Source organism: Cololabis saira, chromosome 21, assembly GCF_033807715.1.
Source record: "Cololabis saira isolate AMF1-May2022 chromosome 21, fColSai1.1, whole genome shotgun sequence".
Classification (NCBI taxonomy): Eukaryota; Metazoa; Chordata; class Actinopteri; order Beloniformes; family Belonidae; genus Cololabis; species Cololabis saira.
The window spans coordinates 22,246,495-22,265,718 of NC_084607.1; the positions used below are offsets into that span (position 1 = coordinate 22,246,495).

At 42.6% G+C, this 19,224-nt stretch overlaps 1 protein-coding gene across 2 annotated transcripts; it reads left to right on the plus strand.

Moving 5' to 3' along the window:
* Positions 1-1,314: 1,314 nt before the first annotated feature.
* LOC133421473 (LITAF domain-containing protein-like) lies at positions 1,315-12,264 on the plus strand. 2 transcript variants are annotated; one of them, XM_061711093.1, is made up of 5 exons: positions 1,315-1,484; positions 3,519-3,641; positions 4,065-4,100; positions 11,236-11,380; positions 11,503-12,264. In XM_061711093.1, the coding sequence occupies exons 2-5, from the start codon at positions 3,530-3,532 to the stop codon at positions 11,606-11,608; spliced, it is 399 nt and encodes a 132-aa protein (XP_061567077.1). In that variant the 5' UTR covers positions 1,315-1,484; positions 3,519-3,529; the 3' UTR covers positions 11,609-12,264. The 2 variants fall into 2 exon arrangements, with proteins under 2 accessions (XP_061567077.1, XP_061567076.1); XM_061711092.1 differs by having other exon boundaries at positions 1,316-1,484; positions 3,516-3,641.
* The last annotated feature ends 6,960 nt before the right edge of the window (positions 12,265-19,224 follow it).

Here is a 19,224-nt window from a genome sequence, read left to right on the forward strand (position 1 = left end):
ATTACATTTTGAAATTGTAAAATGTACAGGTTGTTCTGTAATGTGTTTTACAATCCGCTGTATCTTTACAGTATTATTCTGGCAACCACAGCTGCCAGTTTTTTTACGTAAAAAAAAACATTTTTTTCTTACAGTGCACACAAACCACATAATAAGGCCACTGTTGTATTTTTCTTCCTTTGTTTGTGGTCTTGTATGAAGAACTTTGAAATCAGTTAAACTAAACTGACAGATGCTGTATGAAATGAACTGACAGATGTTGTATTTGTGTACAGGACAACTGTACTCGGCTTATTTATTTATCTGGTCATCTACTTGTAAATAACTCCCTTCCTTCTACTGTTGACTTCTATTGCTGACTATCTGTGTAAATAATGTAAAATAGTGTTGTCAATGATTAAATCAGTGTTTCCTGAGCTTTGGTAGAGCCATGACTGGGAAGAAAGTACAAAAACATTGGTATTTTATTCTCAAAGAGCCATCCAGCTATCAGCATCAGCGTGTCAGGGGGTGTGTTAGTGAATCTTAGACTGTATGTGGAAGGAGGCTCTGTCAATACTCATGGATCCTCCATGATGGGTTCTCTGGTCTCATGTGGTATTTATACAGACACTCTTGTTTTCCAAGTTTCAAGTTAGGCCAGTCTGTTTGTAAAGATTTTGTTTCGCAAGAATGGGAGTCTGCAACACGTGATCACATGTAGAAAATAATCATCAATCCTCATCAAACTTTATTTATATAGCGCTTTTCATGCATATACAGTATAAAAATGCAACACAAAGTGCTTTACATAAAACGTTAAACAAGCATAAAACACACACACACAGACACATATACACAGACAGACACAAGCACACTACAATTTACAGACACACACGCAGACACACGCATCTATACAAATAAGGGTGTGATTTTCTTAAATATTTATTTAAATATATTTTATTTCAATACATATTTTAAATAAAATAATGTATTATTATTACAGCTCACACTGTTTTTTTGTGTTTTTTTTTTGTCATTTAACAAACGAATGATACACAAACCCACACAAACATGGCTGATGACTCCAACTGTGACTCCATATCCATCTCTGACAGAGAACCCTTTGTGACCATCAGACTACTGTACATGCGTTAATGCTCACTCTTTTTGCTTTGTAGTGTGTTCATGCTTCTTATGGCTGTTGGATTTTTTTAGCATGACATAAATTGATTAATTTCTTGGGTTCACCCGGGTATGGAATCATGGGAGGAGCAATAAAGTGTGGGAGTGGTGCATGTTTACGTATGAGCACTCAGCTACGTTGCACCGCATAAGATAACAGACATCCTTCTTCTACTTTTACTGCCTCATGTAGCAGCTGCATCCTGAACTGGTTTACCTACTTTATTTTGGATTTACTGTGTTTCTTTAACACCAGAAAGATCAAGGATAAAAGACAAATTACATTCTTTTTTTTCACTGTAGTTGAAGGAAAGCCACTGGTAAGTTAATTTTCCTTTTTTATTCATTAACACATAATGATGTGTTGTTAATGTAACATTAACCTGAACAAGTTAGTGTAATATTCTAATGATGAAGTACAGCGATTACAAAAACATATGATCTAGCCACATGTGGCTAAAAGAAACAGGGTGAGGCACAAGCCCAGTGCTCTGGTGAAGGAGAGAGCTTTATCTGTGTGAGAGGGTCATGTTGCTCTAATTGATTTAGGATCGATTTAAACCAGACACAAGAATAATTGTATAGGGACTGGGTGCGCCAACTCACAATGAGCCAGACTGACCAGTACACACTGTGACAACCAAGAGCACACTAATGCACTTTGGTTGATTTAGACCTTCAGAAATTACAGCCGAGTAAAGAGCTCTTACATAAGCAACCGAGCTTCTCCCAAGAGAGCAAATATCTGATAGAACAAATGGCTTCCTGATCGTGACTGTTGATAGCCTGAACTGTTGTTTTTTTCCATTTTATTTTAGGTTCTGATTTTCTGTTACATTTCTGCTGTTAATAATAATTTAGAGTACATTTTACCTGTTAGGAATATAATATTGTTACAGTTTCTGCCAAAAGTTGACAACATTGAATAAGGCATATGTTAAACCTTGAGACAGTAAAATTCTGAATCATTGCAAAACATGCCACTCAAATAAAGAAAATAATTTTGATGTCGGTCAAAATTGTTAACGCTCTCAAAAATGCATTTTTTCTTCTTTCAAGGCCATACTCATATAAATTATAATTAATGCCACCTCCCAGCTTCTGCCAAAAGTTAAAATCGTTTGTTTGAAAAGTTCTCAATAAATGGATAAACAAACAAACAAAGTTCAGTAGAAAAGTTCAAGTTTAAGTACACAACAGATTTGAGAAAAGAGAACAGATTTACGCAATCAAGGAATGTCTTACATTTCCAGTTACCGGCAGGCACAAGCTCATGAGTCAGATGGTCTTGAGAGAATATACATTAGTCAAAAGGGAAGTGTTTACACCGCAATGCTCATTTCTGAGAAAGTAAAAAAGCCCTGTTTGAAAAAAAAAATTGGAAGACTATTTTAGACTATTTTGCTAGTTTTAAGAAATCTATTCAAGAAAACCTTTCTTACCCGTCTTGCAAAGATATGTTTACTTAACATAAGACAATTTTGACTAGATATTTTGAATATTAACTTATTTTGAAATAAGCCTAATATTGTTTTTGCAGTGCAGTTGAAGGGAAAGTGGTACATTTGGAGATAATGGCTTTAAAAACCTGTTGAGTGGAGAGTTGGCAGCATTTTGGTGTGAGGGAGTGTGCAGCTTTAATAACTGGATAGAAGAAAATCTGAGAATTTAGTAGTAACAGAACGATTTATAAAACTTGGAAAACACCTACACACTATAACTATAACTATAGAGCTAAATAAAGGTAAATATTGAAATTAAAAGGGGTCCGATATTCTTTAAATGACTAAATTTGCTTTTTCGCTGCCTGCATGAGTACAATAAACTACATGAGCAGCAAGATGGTGGAGGAGTTAGCTCTGTCACCTCAGGAGCTTCCTGATTTCAACTTCATTGTGATAAACTGATGAGTCTATGACAAGGGGGCATAAAAAATGGTTATTAACTCAAATCAGAAATCGGGCTCATCATTATTGGTGACCTACAGTATGTCTGTATAAATGTATGCACACCTGGGTAGATTTAGAAGAGGAAGGGTGTGGTGGTTCCCGTAAAGGTTTTATTCCCACAGTTTCTCAGTCACTTTTCATTTCCTCCTATGAATGGTGTGCAATAATTTCACTTCCACTGAAACCATCCAACATAAAGCAATACAGCAGCCATTAATGAGTTTATGATCTACATTAAAACGATTACACAACAAAGAGCCTTTCAAAAAAGGACCTTGGGACTTTTGATGGCCATCCATAAAACCTTTAAAATGTCTAACATAGACTGTTTACTGTTTCCATGACTGTTTTATGCAACCAGGAGGGTCTCATAAAGACCAAGTGTATGTGTGTGTCCATCAGCAGGTTATTTGAAAATGGAAAAAGGATACCCCCCACAGGAATCTGCTCCGCCCTACCCAGGCCCACCCTTAAGTTACGGAAGTACACCACCTCAGCCGGGTTTCGTTCCTGCAGGATACCAGGGAGGTCTGTTGGAGCATCTTTTCTAGTTACTGTTTAACTCACTACAGTTTTATTTAGTTTTGTGTAGCACAGAATAAAAGAAAAAAAGTTCAAATGTTCTTACATGTGTATAGGCTGTAACAATATGAACATAAAACCTCATTAAAGAAAAAGTGAAAATGCATTATCATGTTTAAATCAATTAGAAATAAGAGTGATGTTACAACAGTGATTGCACTATAGAGAGAGAGAGAGAGAGAGAGAGAGAGAGAGAGAGAGAGAGAGAGAGAGAGAGAGAGAGAGACAGAGAGAGAGAGAGAGAGAGAGAGAGAGAGAGAGAGAGAGAGAGATTAAGCCAAATGCAGTCATGTATTACTAGCCTTTCTCTGTTTATTAAAAATATTTGTATCTATTTTTATTGAAGTGTGACATTCATGTACCTTTCAGGTATTGCCCCTCCACAGGCTGTACCTGTAACAACAGGTGAGGGGAAATCTTCCAAGATAATAATGTTTTATGGATAAGTTAAATGATTCTTCTACCGTAAATCAGCTTAAACGCATCCTGTTACAAGTTAAACAATTCACCATCTGCACACATTAGCACTCATCTGTGCACAGGCAGCAAATATGTCTCCGTTCAAGTTTGTGAAGTGGGACTTATTTTGCTTTGCTTATTTGCTTTGGGTTGGGGTTTGAATTCCTTGGTCTTTTAGCAAACTGCTGAGAAGAATAGCTTTGTTTGTACACTCTGTTCTCCACAAAAGGCTATTGTTCGGTGTCTGTTGTTTGCAAAAACCCACCTCGAGCAGTCCTGTTTGTGACAAGTAGCAATGCTCAGAAATGGATTCCTATCATATGTACATTTTTCAGTCAAATGCATGACAATTCTTTTGTAGTTTAATCACATTTTATGTTCTGTCATTGTGTTACTGACTCAGTGGAAATTCCCTTTCATGAAATGAGAACTGTTTGTTCCTAATTTTCTATCATATACAACACTTTGTTCTTACTGCCCCCAAACCCCTCTGTGCTTGGATGATTAAGCAATTTAAATCACAGGATGGGAACCATATGCTGGTAAATGGCTGATAAAGCAGTCATTGCAACGAGGTGTGCGTGATGGAAAATGTAGCCTTAGCCACTTGGATAAAACCAAAACTACTTTGATGAGTGTAGCACGGAGAGTGCCACGGGGCCCGACCGACAGGAAGGAGAGGACACGGAGTTTCGTGCAGAACCCTTTTATTTACCACACACACCGCCACACGTGCACAAGCACAGCACCAGACAGCTCAGCAGCTCCAGCTTCAGTCTCCCACGAACCCTTGCTGCTGTCCAGCCCCGCCTTATCAAGGCTGGCAGGGTGGAGAGGTTGACGGACCACACCTGTGTCCCGTCAGCCTGAGTGGCTGCACCTCCTCCACCCTGCCACACACCCCCAACACCAAACTCGCGCCGGGGTCCGTCCGGCCGAGCCTACTCCCCCCGCCCCCTCAGAGTGGGAGAGGAAGCCCGGAACCGCCGACTGCGCCCCGGCCGACCAGCGGGAACGGTCAGGGGGCTGTCCTCGGCGACGGGCCGACCGCCGAGAGAGCCGCTCTCGGGACCGGGCCCATAGTGGCCTCGGGCCAGACGGTGCGTCCAGGACCATCCCCTCCTCCGTGACGCGGACCTGCGCCGGCCGCTGGTCCGCCTCCAGGACCGCCTCCTCCACGGCGCAGCCCTGCTCTGGAGCTGGTGTGTCCAGGACCGCCTCCTCCGTCACGCCGCCCTGCTGGTCCGCCTCTGACTCCGTCTCCAGAGCCCACACCCTACTGAAATACACAGAGAGTGATTAGACACACCTGTGTACCGTCAGCTGTTCCAGCCGCGTCACCTGTGCGCCACTCCCCCGCACTCCCTCTCTCCCCTGCAGACCACGCCCCAATCCTGCACCCTGCCACAATGAGCTTTTATTATATAGTGTGGTCTGTGTACAGGGTGTGTAATCTGATACTTTGACCCTAAAAGATTAGCTCTGACTCTACCAGAATGAATCATAATTTATGCTTTAAAATCATTACGCTTTCCTTTGTTCAATGTCATTCTGCATGCCTGATGTATGTTCTGACTCCTTTGCATGCACATGCTTAATTAAATGTACTGAAATCTGGTTCATCTCTAGGTTCTTATTCTTGGTAACTTAGATATTCGCATAGTGGGAATTAACATATTAGTATTTAATAGGTTATTCCACAACATTTTGGGGACCACGAAGGAACATTGTCTGTGCAACCGGTCACGCATGGAGTGGACATCTTTGGCAGGCTATCTGCCAATCTTACCCCACGTACTGTAGCCTTTCAGGGATTTGGACCCTATGTCCATTCTGGACATGAGAGGTGCACTGCCGGTATCCTGGAGACCCCTGGTGATTTCTGGGTGACACTGTTTCATGATTTAATTACTAATATAGGCTTACTGTTCATGTTATTTTGACTGTTTTGACTGTTAATAATAATAATAATAATAATAATAATAATACATTTTATTTCTAAGGCGCCTTTCTAGGCACTCAAGGTCGCCGTACACAACATGTTAAAATAATAGTAGAGCCCGCAGAATACATTTAAAAACAAACATCAAAAGAATTAAAAAAAACAGCAGAGGTAAGAACATTACAAGAGATGAATTGTTAGATGAGATAGGCAGTCTTGAACAGATGAGTTTTGAGTTGTAATTTGAAGTGAGTGAATGAGTCAATGTTCCTGAGTTGGGGTGGTATAGAGTTCCAGAGACGAGGAGCAGAGCGGTTGAATGCTCTGCTCCCCATGGTGGTGAGACGGGCGGAGGGGACAGACAGCTGTATGGTGGAGGAGGATCTTAGGGCTCGGGAGGGAGCATGGACGTGGAGGAGATCAGACAGATATGGGGGGGCGAGGTTGTGGATGGCCTTGAATGCATACAGGACGACCTTGAACTGGATGCGGAACTGAACAGGGACCCAGTGGAGCTGTTGGAGGACAGGAGTGATGTGATGGATGGAGGGGGTCCGAGTTATGATGCGGGCAGCTGAATTCTGGACCAGTTGGAGTTTATGGAGGGATTTGTGTGGGAGGCCGAAGAGGAGAGAGTTGCAGTAGTCCAAGCGGGAAGTGACGAGGCTGTGAACAAGGATGGCGGCAGTGTGGGGGGTAAGGGAGGGGCGGAGGCGATTGATGTTACGTAGATGGAAGTAGGCAGACCAGGTAATGTTATTGATGTGAGATTGAAAAGATAGTGTGCTGTCCAGGATGACACCCAGGCTCTTAGCTTGGGGGGAGAGTGAAACAGTGGAGTTGTCTATAGTGAGAGAAAAACTGTCAGTTTTGGATAAGGTGGATTTGGTGCCAATGAGGAGAACCTCTGTTTTATTGCTGTTTAATTTAAGGAAGTTTTGGGTGAACCAGGTTTTTATTTCAGAAATGCAGTCAGTAAGGGAGGTGGGCGGGAGAGAGGATGAGGGTTTGGTGGTGAGGTAGAGCTGGGAGTCATCAGCATAGCAATGGAAGTGGATGTTGAATTTGCAGAAGATATTGCAGAGGGGAAGGAGGTAGATGATGAAGAGTAGGGGCCCCAGGACAGAGCCCTGGGGCACACCAGAAGTGACGGAGGAGGGGATGGATTTCAGGGACTTGAGTTGAATGAACTGAGTGCGGCCAGAGAGGTACGATGTAAACCAGTCCAGTGGAGTGTGGGTGATGCCGATGGAAGATAACCTGTTGAGGAGGGTGGTGACGGATGGTGTCGAAGGCTGCACTCAGGTCAAGGAGGATAAAGATGGTGAGGAGTCCAGATTCAGCTGCCATGAGAAGGTCGTTGGTGATTTTGATGAGTGCTGTTTCGGTGCTGTGAAGTGGGCGGAAACCAGACTGGAACTGTTCATACAGGTTGTTATGGGACAGGTGAGAATGGAGTTGGGAAGCAACTGTTTTTTCGAGAATTTTGGAGATGAAAAGGTAGATTAAATATTGGACGGAAGTTGTTGAAGTTGGAGGGGTCGGCACCAGGTTTTTTCAGGATTGGAGTAATGGCAGCAGTTTTGAAGGATGCAGGGACAGTTCCAGTGGTGAGAGAGGAGTGGATGATGGCAGAGATGAGGGGAACCAAGGAGGGGGAACAGGCTTTAACAAGATGTGTGGGCAGGGGGTCCAGTTGGCAGGTGGATGGCTTGGATTTCTGTATGAGTTCTTTGATTTCTGAGAGAGTGGGGAGATGGAAGGAGGAGAATGGGTGTGTGGACGGATGAAAGTTGGCTGAGGAGTTTAAAGTAGGGGTCCCAAAACTACGGCCCGCGGGCCACATCCGGCCCGCCAAAGCAATTGGAGTGGCCCACTTACGATCCCAGAACATTTTAAGTTCTTTAAAAAAAAATTGTTAATTTCTTTCTTTTTTTTTTTTTTTTTAATTTTCCTATCATGAGATATTCGTACTTAAATGTTGGCATTCTAATTAAAATTGACCATAGTTATGAGCTATTTATAACTAATAGTGGCTCATCTTCACCCCCTCACACAATGGTATATTCTGAGGTGACCTTTACCGTGACCGCGCGTCAAGAGCGCGAGTGGTGAGCTGACAGAAGACAACAAAGGGGCACGGTGGCGCAGCTGGTAGTGCAGCCGTCTCACAGCAAGAAGGGGGCGATTCCCGCCGGGGACGCTGTGGGCGCTGGTGTGCTTGTTAGTTCCCCCATGACTTCGGTGCCCACACCCTGGGTGGGGTTGGTGGGGGCCTTTCTGTGTGGAGTTTGCATGTTCTCCCCGTGTTCCCTTGGTAGCTAATGTGATCTACCCTCACAAAAACATGCAGCAGTCCTGTACATGTAGGATGTGCATCTACAGTCACCAGGCGGGATGAAGAAATGGGGGATATTGTACATTCCCAGCTGAAAGAGAAAGCTAAAGATTTTGTGTATTTTTTGTTGTCATTGGATGAGAGCAATGACATGCATCATTTTTATTCGGGGAGTAAATTCCAACTTTGAAGTTACCGAGGAGCTGGCAGCATTACAAAGTCTCACAGATACGACAACAGGGGAGGATATTTTTGGTAAAGTTTGCCAAACAATGGAAGAGTTGGATCTGGACTGGTCTAAGCTGGCCAGCATCACAACGGATCACTTTTTGACACAACACCGGCACCGAGGCTCGGAGTCGGCGTGTCCCTCCGCCGGGGCTCGGCGTGTCCCTGGCTCGGCGTGTCCCTCCGCGGTACTCCCGGGGACTTTAGTCCCGCAGCACCAGTGAATATTTAAAATACTCACTGGTGCTGCGGGACTAGGTCAAAATGTCCGGTGAAAATACTGTATTTTCACCGGACATTTTGACCGGAGAGATTATAAAATACCGGACTTCGGCATATTTTACCGGACAAAGTCCGGCAATTACCGGACAACGGAAACCTTGCTCCTGAGTCTATTGAGTCCTATGGGAAAAGTGAACGTGAGCACAGATTATTACCAATTCCTTCGCCCCATAGTAACCTAAGTAAATATGGGACCCATTTTTCAAAAGCCACATACCTTCTGAACATTCTGACACCAAAATGGCAATTTTCAGGCCGACAGATTAGGAGAAAATGAACTTTGTTTGAGACCTGTCTCTGTCTGAGCAACACACTCTTGCGAGATTTGGCTCTCATAGCTAATAATACAATATAATAATAATACATAGCCCTGCTCAGAGTCGTCGGTCACTGCAGAACTGCCAAAGTCGTTTTCCCATCGGATAAAATGAAGTTTAAAACTAAAATAAAACTTGCTTCTTTGCTTAATAATACTGTTATTGTTATTATTGAAGTCTTTTTGGAAGAAAGTTGTACTGTATCTAGTGTTGTATGTTCCAAAAAGATGTGGGGAGAGGGGCGACCACGCCCACTTAGGAGGCAGGAAGTGTATACCATTTCATACCATTGGCAGTAACGGTAATGCGCTATCTTCTGTATAGAGTATCTTTGTTATTATTATTATTTACTTACCTCTTGATAACTTGTTTTTAATCTGTGGATATAAAGCCAGCTCACCTAGATAAGACTTTACCCGTTTGTTTGTTTGTTTGTTATACTATTATTCTGTATTATTATTATTTACTTACCTGTTAACTCGTTTTTAATCTGGGCATATAAGGCCAGCTCACCTAGATAAGACTACTTTACCTGTTTGTTTGTTCTTTACTATTATTCTGTATTATTATTATTTTACTACCTGTAAAGACAAAACACTTACCCTTTGTTAACTCAACTGTTCCTGTTACAAAATCACATCACCTCATTCTTACCTGAATATTACCATCAGTTTCTGTTGTTATGTTCTATGAAATGAATGTATCTGTGGTACTTCAAATAAACACATGTGAAGACATTTTATTACCTTTTTTGCATATCAACAGGTGGTGCCAAAGCCAAACGAAGGGCAGCTGCAACAAATGATCATTATAATCTCCACAATAATACTGGTTGTCACCCTGGTCCATATCATTTCCTGTTATAGACTAACCTCGGTGTCACGTCCTGGGGTAAGGGGTGGACCCAAACGCAGGAGAGCAGGAGGCGGGAGGCAGGAGTCGGCAAAAAATAGGATTTATTAACAAAAAACCAAACTAAAGCGCTGCAGAGCAGGATCAAAACAAACTAAAGGGATCAAAAAACTTGGAGGAGGAAGAACGTGGCAGGAAACATGAGGAGCAAAACAGTACGGTCAGACAGGGAACAAGGGAATGACAAGACCAGATATACACAGGGGATAACGAGACACGATGAGACACAGGTGCAGACAATCAGGGCAGATGGGACACAGGCGGGGCAAAACAGAAACTGAAAGCTGGGGGGAATGTCAAACCTTGACACTCAGCCCCCGGTCACAGAAAGGAAAGTTGATGTGGCCCCCACTGAAAAAGGTTCGGGGACCCCTGGTTTAAAGAGTCCAGTGAAGAGGCTGTGTACCTCTTTAAATCAGGTTTTGAGGCTTTGAAATGAGAATTTAGTGCCTAAGGTGTTGCTGTTACACTATCTGTTTAAAGAGCCAAGCATTTTTGTGCATTCTTTGTGTTGAAAATTGTGGGGTTTTTGTGCATTTTGTGTTGAAAATGCAACATATGATAGGGTGAGTTATTTATATAAAAGCAGTTTTTAAAAAGTGTTTTTTTGTGAAGTTTTGAAAGTGGACAGATTGGTGCATAAACAGATCATTGTAGCGTCAGAGCTAACCTTTTAGGGTCAAAGTATCAGTCCGTACTCAGGCCAAGGCTAAATGCTCATCACAATAGTTTTGGTTTAAACAAAGTGGCCAAAGGAAAATTTTCCATTACAGTGTGTCTCCTTGTTATGCTGTTATTGCACTATTAACAGTCTCCTGGTGTTGCTGCATCACTGCAGATGGTACATTCCAGTCCTAAATTTGATGATGGCATCTTTAGTAACAAAAACACTTGCACAGTTTTTATCTCAGAGGGTTCACAGGTTAAGTAGCTTTTACAACTCTGGCCAAGATTTCCTCTTGTATGTCTCTTGTTTTGTGGCTCACTTGTATACTCGATTTTAGAGATGAAACCATTTCTAACAAACATTTACATTCTGTATTGTTACCGTATCCTCCTCAGTGAGTCACGTGATAGTAACACCTGCACTACATGACGCTCCTGGACAGACTCGGTGCCCTCACTGCCAGCAGGCTGTGGTCACCAACACCGAAGTCGTACCAGGCCTCTTGGCCTGGGCTATCTGCGGCGGCCTCACTCTGCTTGGGTAAAGACATATGTAGAAAATTCACCTTAAACCGAAAAGAAAAAAGAAAAAAAGAAACACATCCGTTTTTTTATGATTATACAAAACCAAAAGTTGACAATCCTCCTTGTTTCCACTTGCAGGTGTTGGCTGTGCTGCTGCATCCCATTCTGCGTTGATTCCTGTAAAGATGTGGAGCACCGCTGTCCCAACTGCCAACACTTAATCCATATACATAAACGCCTATGAAGCTTTGGGGGAGAGAATGTGACTGCTTACGGTCTTAAAAAAAAAAAAACTCTTCTGAAAGTCTTTTTCACATTTTGATTTAAAATCTATATAGGCTACTGGTAAAGAAACAAAATCATTCATTATAATATCCACTTCAACATAAAGTTCTCTGGTTCGACTCCCAGGCCTGGTGGGCGGTGCATGTTTTCCCTGTGCTTGCATATGTTCACTCTGGGTACTCCGGCTTCCTCCCACAGTCCAAAAACTTGTATGTCTAGGTAATGTCTAGACTAACTGTCTCTGCGAGGTTGCATTAGGAATGGCATTAAAACGGGCCAAATTGAGGTGCAGACTATAATCCGCTGTGGCTCTGGCGCTGTGGGATTAAGCCGGAATTATTGATCATTTATATCATATATATATATATACATATGCATGCTCACATATTTTCTTACACATTCATTCCTTTCTCTGTTGTCTTTGAGATCTTGCATTACAGTTCCATGTATAGATGTACAGTATAGATTACATGGCTAACTACAACATAAGTGTCACATAAATGTAATCCAGATAAACTCTTGTCCAATAATACAATTAAACTTCATCATGAAAGAGTGAAAAAAATGTGGACTAAAAGGAAGAGAAAAATTAACAAATAAACCTAATTTAGCATATTATGAGTTTGTGTAAATCACTGTTGCAGAATGTGTTACAGGGCAAAATAAAAAAAAAAATGTAAAGTGAGAAAGTACAGTGAGAAGCCCAATGTGGGATTGGGTTATTTAAAAAAAAAGTTTGGGGGAATTTAAATGGCAAAGATCCACTAAGACTGACGCAAAACAAACAATGCTGCATCGTGAAGGTAGAATCATGCTGTGGTGTAGTTTGATCTATGTTTCTGACTTGTCCTTTGAAAGTTTCCCAACTGTGTACACAGCTGTTTTATCTTTATAACACAGAAATTCGTTATTTCGTTGTCTAGGATGTGCTTTTGTCTTTTTCAGTTCCCTTCTAACCCTCTGAGGTTACAGTTACTCTCACAATCTTATCCTGTTTCACTTATTTCCTGTCCAAGCAAAACTTGGCAAAACTTGGAAGACATTGGCTGGATGGTTGTGTTATCGGCCAATAAATAAGGACCTAAAAAGTGAAGTGGCTTATACAGTTAAAATAATATGAAAATTAGCACCGAGCCCTGAGATTCTTTGGCTGTATCTGCTGGGTATGCTCATTCACATCTTTTGGAAAGCTGAGCCATACGCAGGTCTGATTACTGCCAAGAAATCACTTAAATAGAACCTGTCTGACATAATGAGGTAAAGAAAATAAGCAACACATCATGCTCCAACCAAAAGACATTCAAGTAATTTCTAAGGCTTTGGGACCCCAGTGAACCACCATGAGAGCTATTTTCAACAAATGGAGAAGACATGTAATGGTGGTAAACCTTCCCAGGAGTGCCTGGACTGTGTTGACGACTCATCCAGGAAGTCACAATAGAATCCCCAAAAAACATCTAAAGCATTGCAGGCCTCCTTTGCTTCAGTTAAGGTTAGTGTTCATGATTCAACAATAAGAAAAAATACTAAGCAAAAACTGCATCCATAGAAGAGCTCCAAGTCAGAAACCACCATTGACCAAGAGGAAAAGACCAATGCCCGCCTCCCATTTCCAAAAAAACATCTTTGTGATCCTCAAGACTTTTGGCAAAAATATTCTGTGGACTGTCAAAACACGGCATTTCAGAAAAAGAACCTCATACTGACAGTCAAACGGGGGATAGTGTGGTGTGAAGCTGCTTTGCTGCTATGATCGTCAAGGACTTGTCATAATCGATGGAAACAATGAATGTCCAGCCATCAGTTCGTGAGCTCAAGGAGATTTGGGTTATGCAGCAGGTCAATGATCTGAAGCACACCAGCACACCCATCCCTGAATGACTCAGAAAACACAAAATGAAGGTTTTGAAATGGTCTAGTCAAAGTCCTGACTTAAATCTCATTGAGATGCTGTGGCATGACCTTAAACGTGCTGTTCATGCTAAAACTCTCTAATATAACAAGTATGTTTAGGGGACAGCTACGTTTTCATATATGGCCAGTCGGTTTGGATAGATTTTTTTCCTTAATAAATAAAATCATCATTATAAAAACAAACTGCATTTTGCGTTTACTCAGGCCATCTTTGATATCAAAATGTATTTCGTGATCTGAAACATGGGAGTGTGTCCAAAAAGCAAACTAGATGAAATCTAAAGGGCGCAAATGCTTTATCATAGCACTGTGTATGAATGTATGGATGAATGGATGAAGCCATGCAGTACCCCCCCAGAGACATGTTTGGCACTCTACTAACGAGCAAAGGCCAGATTTATAAAGCTTGCTTGGCTTGGAAGAAAAGAAGATACACAGAAATGAATGTATTCTGTAATGCAGTCTGTCGTAGATTTGATGGTGTATCATGGAGCTGGTCCCAATCTCTCTCACAGTCTAGCAACTAAAGAAAAGTTTCAACTTTATGCTCCACTACTTACTTGCTGCTGTTATAATATTTTCATGGTCTTGTGGCAAAATAATTTCACTACTTCTGCTGTGCTTTTAAACAGTTGTGTGTGTCACGTTTTCTGGTGTTGTGGATTATAACAAGGAAAAAATACACCTTCACTCTAATGTGGCTACATGAAAGAACATTTGAACGCTATGTGTCTGAAGCGTGGACCTGATCTGCTGAAAACGAGGATATGTGCACATGTTCCCAAACGTAGCAACAGCGTCCTCTGCTGTGTTCATGGCGGTATGGTTGTAAGCGACAGCTGCAACTACTATAAGAATATGTCAAGGGTAAAAGATCTGATGTCTCAGCAGGACCTGGAAAAACCAGTGCACGCATTCATCTTTAGGAGGCCTGATTAATGTAACAGCATCTTTACAGGTCTACCTACAACTGCAGCTCATTCAGAACTTCGCTGCTGGAGTCCTCACTAAGACCAAAGAATTGGACAACATCAGTCCAGCTCTGAGGTCTTCAGTAGCGGCCTGTCTGTCAGAGGAGACTTTAAAGTTCTGATGCTGGTCTATAAAAGCTCTGAATGGTCAAGGATCAAAATACATGAGTGACCTCCTGACCCAGTATGAACCTTCCAGACCCGTCAGGTCATCTGGATCTGGTTTTTTATCAGTTCCCAGAGTCAGAACCAGAATGGAGAAGCTGCGTTCAGCTTCTATGCCACAGGTCTGAAACAAACTCGCAGAAAGCCTCAGATCAGCTGAAAACTCAGTTGATCCAAATCTACACTGTTACTTTTAAGTTGAGTTTCAAAATTTTACCATATTTAAACTACAGATTTTATCTATTGTTCTTTCTTATTTATCTTTTTTTTGTTTACATTTTAAATCATGCCTTTTATTATCTGCTAGGTCATTATGTTGTAATGTTTCTGTTATTGACTTGTGCCTTACAAATAAACTTGCCTTGCCTAATTATTTTGACATAGGTTGATTCCCCCAAGTGCTACAAAGAATTGATTCAATTCAATTCACACTTTATTAGAGACATATCCCGAGAAGAGGTCCATAATACCATAAAATTATACATGAAATGTTATACATTACAACTGCTTTAATTCACATCGCTTCTGTCCCTAACAAATGTTTACACTCCTTACCATCTAATAATAGACTTAGGGTAGTTTTAACTTTGAAACATCCCATTTAATTATCTGAACTCAACCAGTGAGTTCAATGGATCTCATGTTTTAATTTTTCTGTTTTAGAACATGGAAAGACACTTATTAAAAAACACACAATAGGGTATTTTCCCCCCAGAAACAAATAATTGCATCGGAGATTGAGTTGGAGCACTGACTTGATGGCACGTTGCATAGAAAACGATAAATACAGCATTAACAGTTCAACCTAAGCTTGAATAAATGGAAGATTGAATGGTTTTAAAGTCATTGTATATTTAACCTAAACAATATAACACATAAATAAATAAACAATAAAATAAGTAACCACCAACAACATAGCTTTTTTCCCTTTTTTTCAGTTAACATTTAATTACCAGATAAAATTCACTATTAAAAACAGATTTTTTTTTCATATCGAGTATATATTTACCAATGTCCCACAATTTCATATTAATGTACAGTACCAGCTGGAATGTACAACTCAGTTATCCTTTAAAAAAATTGTACTATTGGGACATGACATACATAATCACGACTTTCACACAATTGAAAGCCATCGATAACTAATTTGAGAGTCTCTGTCTTTAAGGATGAGGACTCCTCAACTGATGTTGCAAATACGATGTTGCACACACACACACACACACACACACACACACACACACACACACACACACACACACACACACACACACACACACACACACACACACACACACACACACACACACACACACACACACACACACACACACACACACACGATGTTCTGGACCTTCGCTTGAGTACATTTTCTCTAAATGGACCTCTTAAAGTTTTAGTTGAATACCCCTGCTATAAAGTGTGATTGGGCCCCAAGGTCAGAAAGGTTAAGAACCCCTGGTTTAAGCCATACTGGCTATGACGTGGTGCCAGTGTACTCGAGTGGTTACTAGTATTCAACTAAAACTACCACAAACTATTTCCAGCCACAAACGTCTAATCAACTTAAAAGGTAATTGCATGTCAAACTCAAAACACAGAAGAAGTTACATTTCAAACAATAACAGTAACTAAACAAAGCAACAAAAACATGCATGCAAGTAAAATCTTTAACACAACAATTCCAAAACAATAAATAAATATACAATTAAACACAGCGTGACACTCAGCATGACACCCCCCTACAGTTTACCGTTGGCAGTCCCTGCCAACAATTAACGATCGAGCTGGTGGTTGAGGATTGCATCCAAGTGCATCTGGGTTGTTGCCATGGATGTCTTTGGACTTTCCACCCAATGTCCACCACCAGCAGCCTCCAGTGGTCTCTTGCTGCAGCCATCTCTCAGCAGCAGCCGCATCCAGCAGCACCACCAGCAGCCTCCAGTGGTCTCTTGCTGCAGCCATCTCTCAGCAGCAGCCGCATCCAGCAGCACCACCAGCAGCCTCCAGTGGTCTCTTGCTGCAGCCAGCTCTCAGCAGCAGCCGCATCCAGCAGCACCACCAGCAGCCTCCAGTGGTCTCCTACTGCAGCCAGTTCTCCACCCAAGGGGCACCAGGATAAATTGGCATCATCATTTTAAAAATATGTTGTGGGTACCAAGCACTGCTCACAAACTCGAATCCTGCCGACAACGCCAAATGTCAAAGGGGGAGGTTGCATAAAGTTAAGGTAATACAATAACCCGAGTCCCCAAGGGTATACTTTCCAGTTCTTCGAGGGTGAGGAGTACTTAGTAACCCACAAACACAGAAGGTGCAGCAACAAACTTTATTTATTGTGCAAAAACTGTTAACATAAAATCAAGGGTGGGGAAATTGTCTCTTAAAATGGGAGAAATGTCTCTTAAAATGGCCAATCCTTAAAAAGCAAGGGTTAAAAATGAACAGTCACAAAGTCAATCCGTTCAGGGGCTCACTGTCATGTTCCAAGACTGTCCTCTAGCGCCCCCTCTGGAATCCACAGCAGTCAGGCCCACGCCAACAGGGATCCCTCTGCTACACATCTCCAGTCGACACTCTTTGACCCTGGAGCAAAGAAGAATAGCCAGCAATCTGCCCTACAACCACAGGATATTTCGTTTGGCTATCACACAGTGGTTCGGCTTGCAACAGTCAGTGTATTGGTTGGAGAAACTCACAGGTTTTAGGCAGAAGTTTCTACTTCTGCCACTAGTGTCCAAAGGCCTCCAATACGCTGCTGCGCCCGCTGTCCGATCCGTCCGGGTCCCCCGGGGGCTCCCCAACAACCTGGGCCCCCGTGGGCCTCTGTCCGCCAGTCCATCCTCTCCGCTTGAATGTCTCTCTGTGAATATCTAGGTGGAAAGAAACCCTCCCCTGGTTCACCATTGGTCTAGGGGGGCCAGCCTGCAGTAGTTCATTGGCCACTGCAGCTGTCAGTCAAGATCCAGTTCCTGCCTTAATAGTGTTCAGCTGTGTCTAATCAACTCAAAAGGTAATTGCATGTCAAACTCAAAACACAGAAAAAGTTACATTTCAAACAATAACAGTAACTAAACGAAGCAACAAAAACATGCATGCAAGTAAAATCTTTAACACAACAATTCCAAAACAATAAATAAATATACAATTAAACACAGCGACACTCAGCATGACAGACGCGGCGGTTCCGGAGGCGGTCCTGGACGCGGAGGCGGAGACGTCAGTCGCGGAGGCGGAGACGTCAGTCGCGGAGGCGGAGACGTCGGTCGCCGAGGCGGTCCTGGACGCGCCGGCTCCGGAGGTGGACCAGCTGCTGGAGCAGTGCTGCGTCGGAGAGAGGGTGGTCCTGGGCGCACCCTGGCCAGGGCCGTGGATGCTGTCTGGCCCAATGCCACCCTGGGCCCAGTGCCGAGAGCGGCCCTCTCGGATGGTCCTCGGCCTGAGTTGGGCGATGGGGGTGTGTGGCAGGGTGGAGGAGCAGCCACTCAGCTGATTGGGCACACCTGTGCCCAATCGGCCTCTCCACCCTGCCTGCCTTCATAAAGAGCAGCTGCTCACCAGCAAGAGGGTTGCCTGGAGAGGGCTCTGCTGAAGGTTCAGCTTCAACTTTTTTCTCTGTTGTGCATGTTTGCAGGCCGGAGCCTCGGGAGCTGCGTTCTGGCAAGTGTTCCCGCCCCCCCCCCATCCCCGGTCATCCCGTTGCTGCTTCCACCTGCCTACGTGGATGTCTGCTGTTGCTGCTTCCGCCTGCCGGTCATCAATTTTTAAATAACTTCCTTCCTTCTACTGTTGACTTATATTGCTGACTATCTGTGTAAATAATGTAAAATAGTGTTGTCACTGATTAAATTAGTTTTTCCTGAGCTTTGGTAGAGCCATGACTGGGAAGAAAGTACAAAAACATTGGTATTTTATTCTTAAAGAGCCATCCAGCTATCAGCATCAACGTGTCAGGGGGTGTGTTAGACTACGTTCACACTGCAGGCCTTAATGCTCAATTCCGATTTTTTCCCATATCCGATTTTTTTGTGTGGCTGTTCACATTATCTTTTAAAATGTGTCCTATATCAGACTCGAGTGTGAACGCATCGCGGCCCTGAACTGACCCGCATGCGCAGAGGAACAATAACAAAGATGTCACACGCAGCACGCCGTCATACGGCGGTAAACATGGAGGCAACAGAAGTGAGCGTACATGTGTATATTTTGAAGTTGTTGTGTGGTGGAAGCCGACGAAACTGTGAGCAAGTGTTAATGAAGAGGAGAAGGAGGAGAAAGAAAGGCGCATTTTTAATAATGGCTTTTTGTGGAGCGATGGCTGCCTCGTCTGTAGAGAGGTGTGTGTGGATGCGGACTCGGGGTCAGGAGTGGTGGGATCATGATGTGATGAACATCTTTACAGAGACATATTTCATCCAGAATTTCAGGATGTAGAGGGCTACCTTCCAATACATCTGTCAGCGCCTCTCCACAAGACTCTCAAGACAAGACACTCAGTTCATCCCATTTATAAGCAGGAAGGAAG

Coding starts and splice junctions, on each gene's coding strand:
- LOC133421473 (XM_061711093.1), top strand. CDS start 3,530: ATGGAAAAAGGATACCCCCCACAGGAATCTGCTCCGCCCTACCCAGGC. Junction 3,642..4,064: donor TCCTGCAGGATACCAGGGAG/GTCTGTTGGAGC, acceptor TGTACCTTTCAG/GTATTGCCCCTCCACAGGCT. Junction 4,101..11,235: donor GGCTGTACCTGTAACAACAG/GTGAGGGGAAAT, acceptor TATCCTCCTCAG/TGAGTCACGTGATAGTAACA.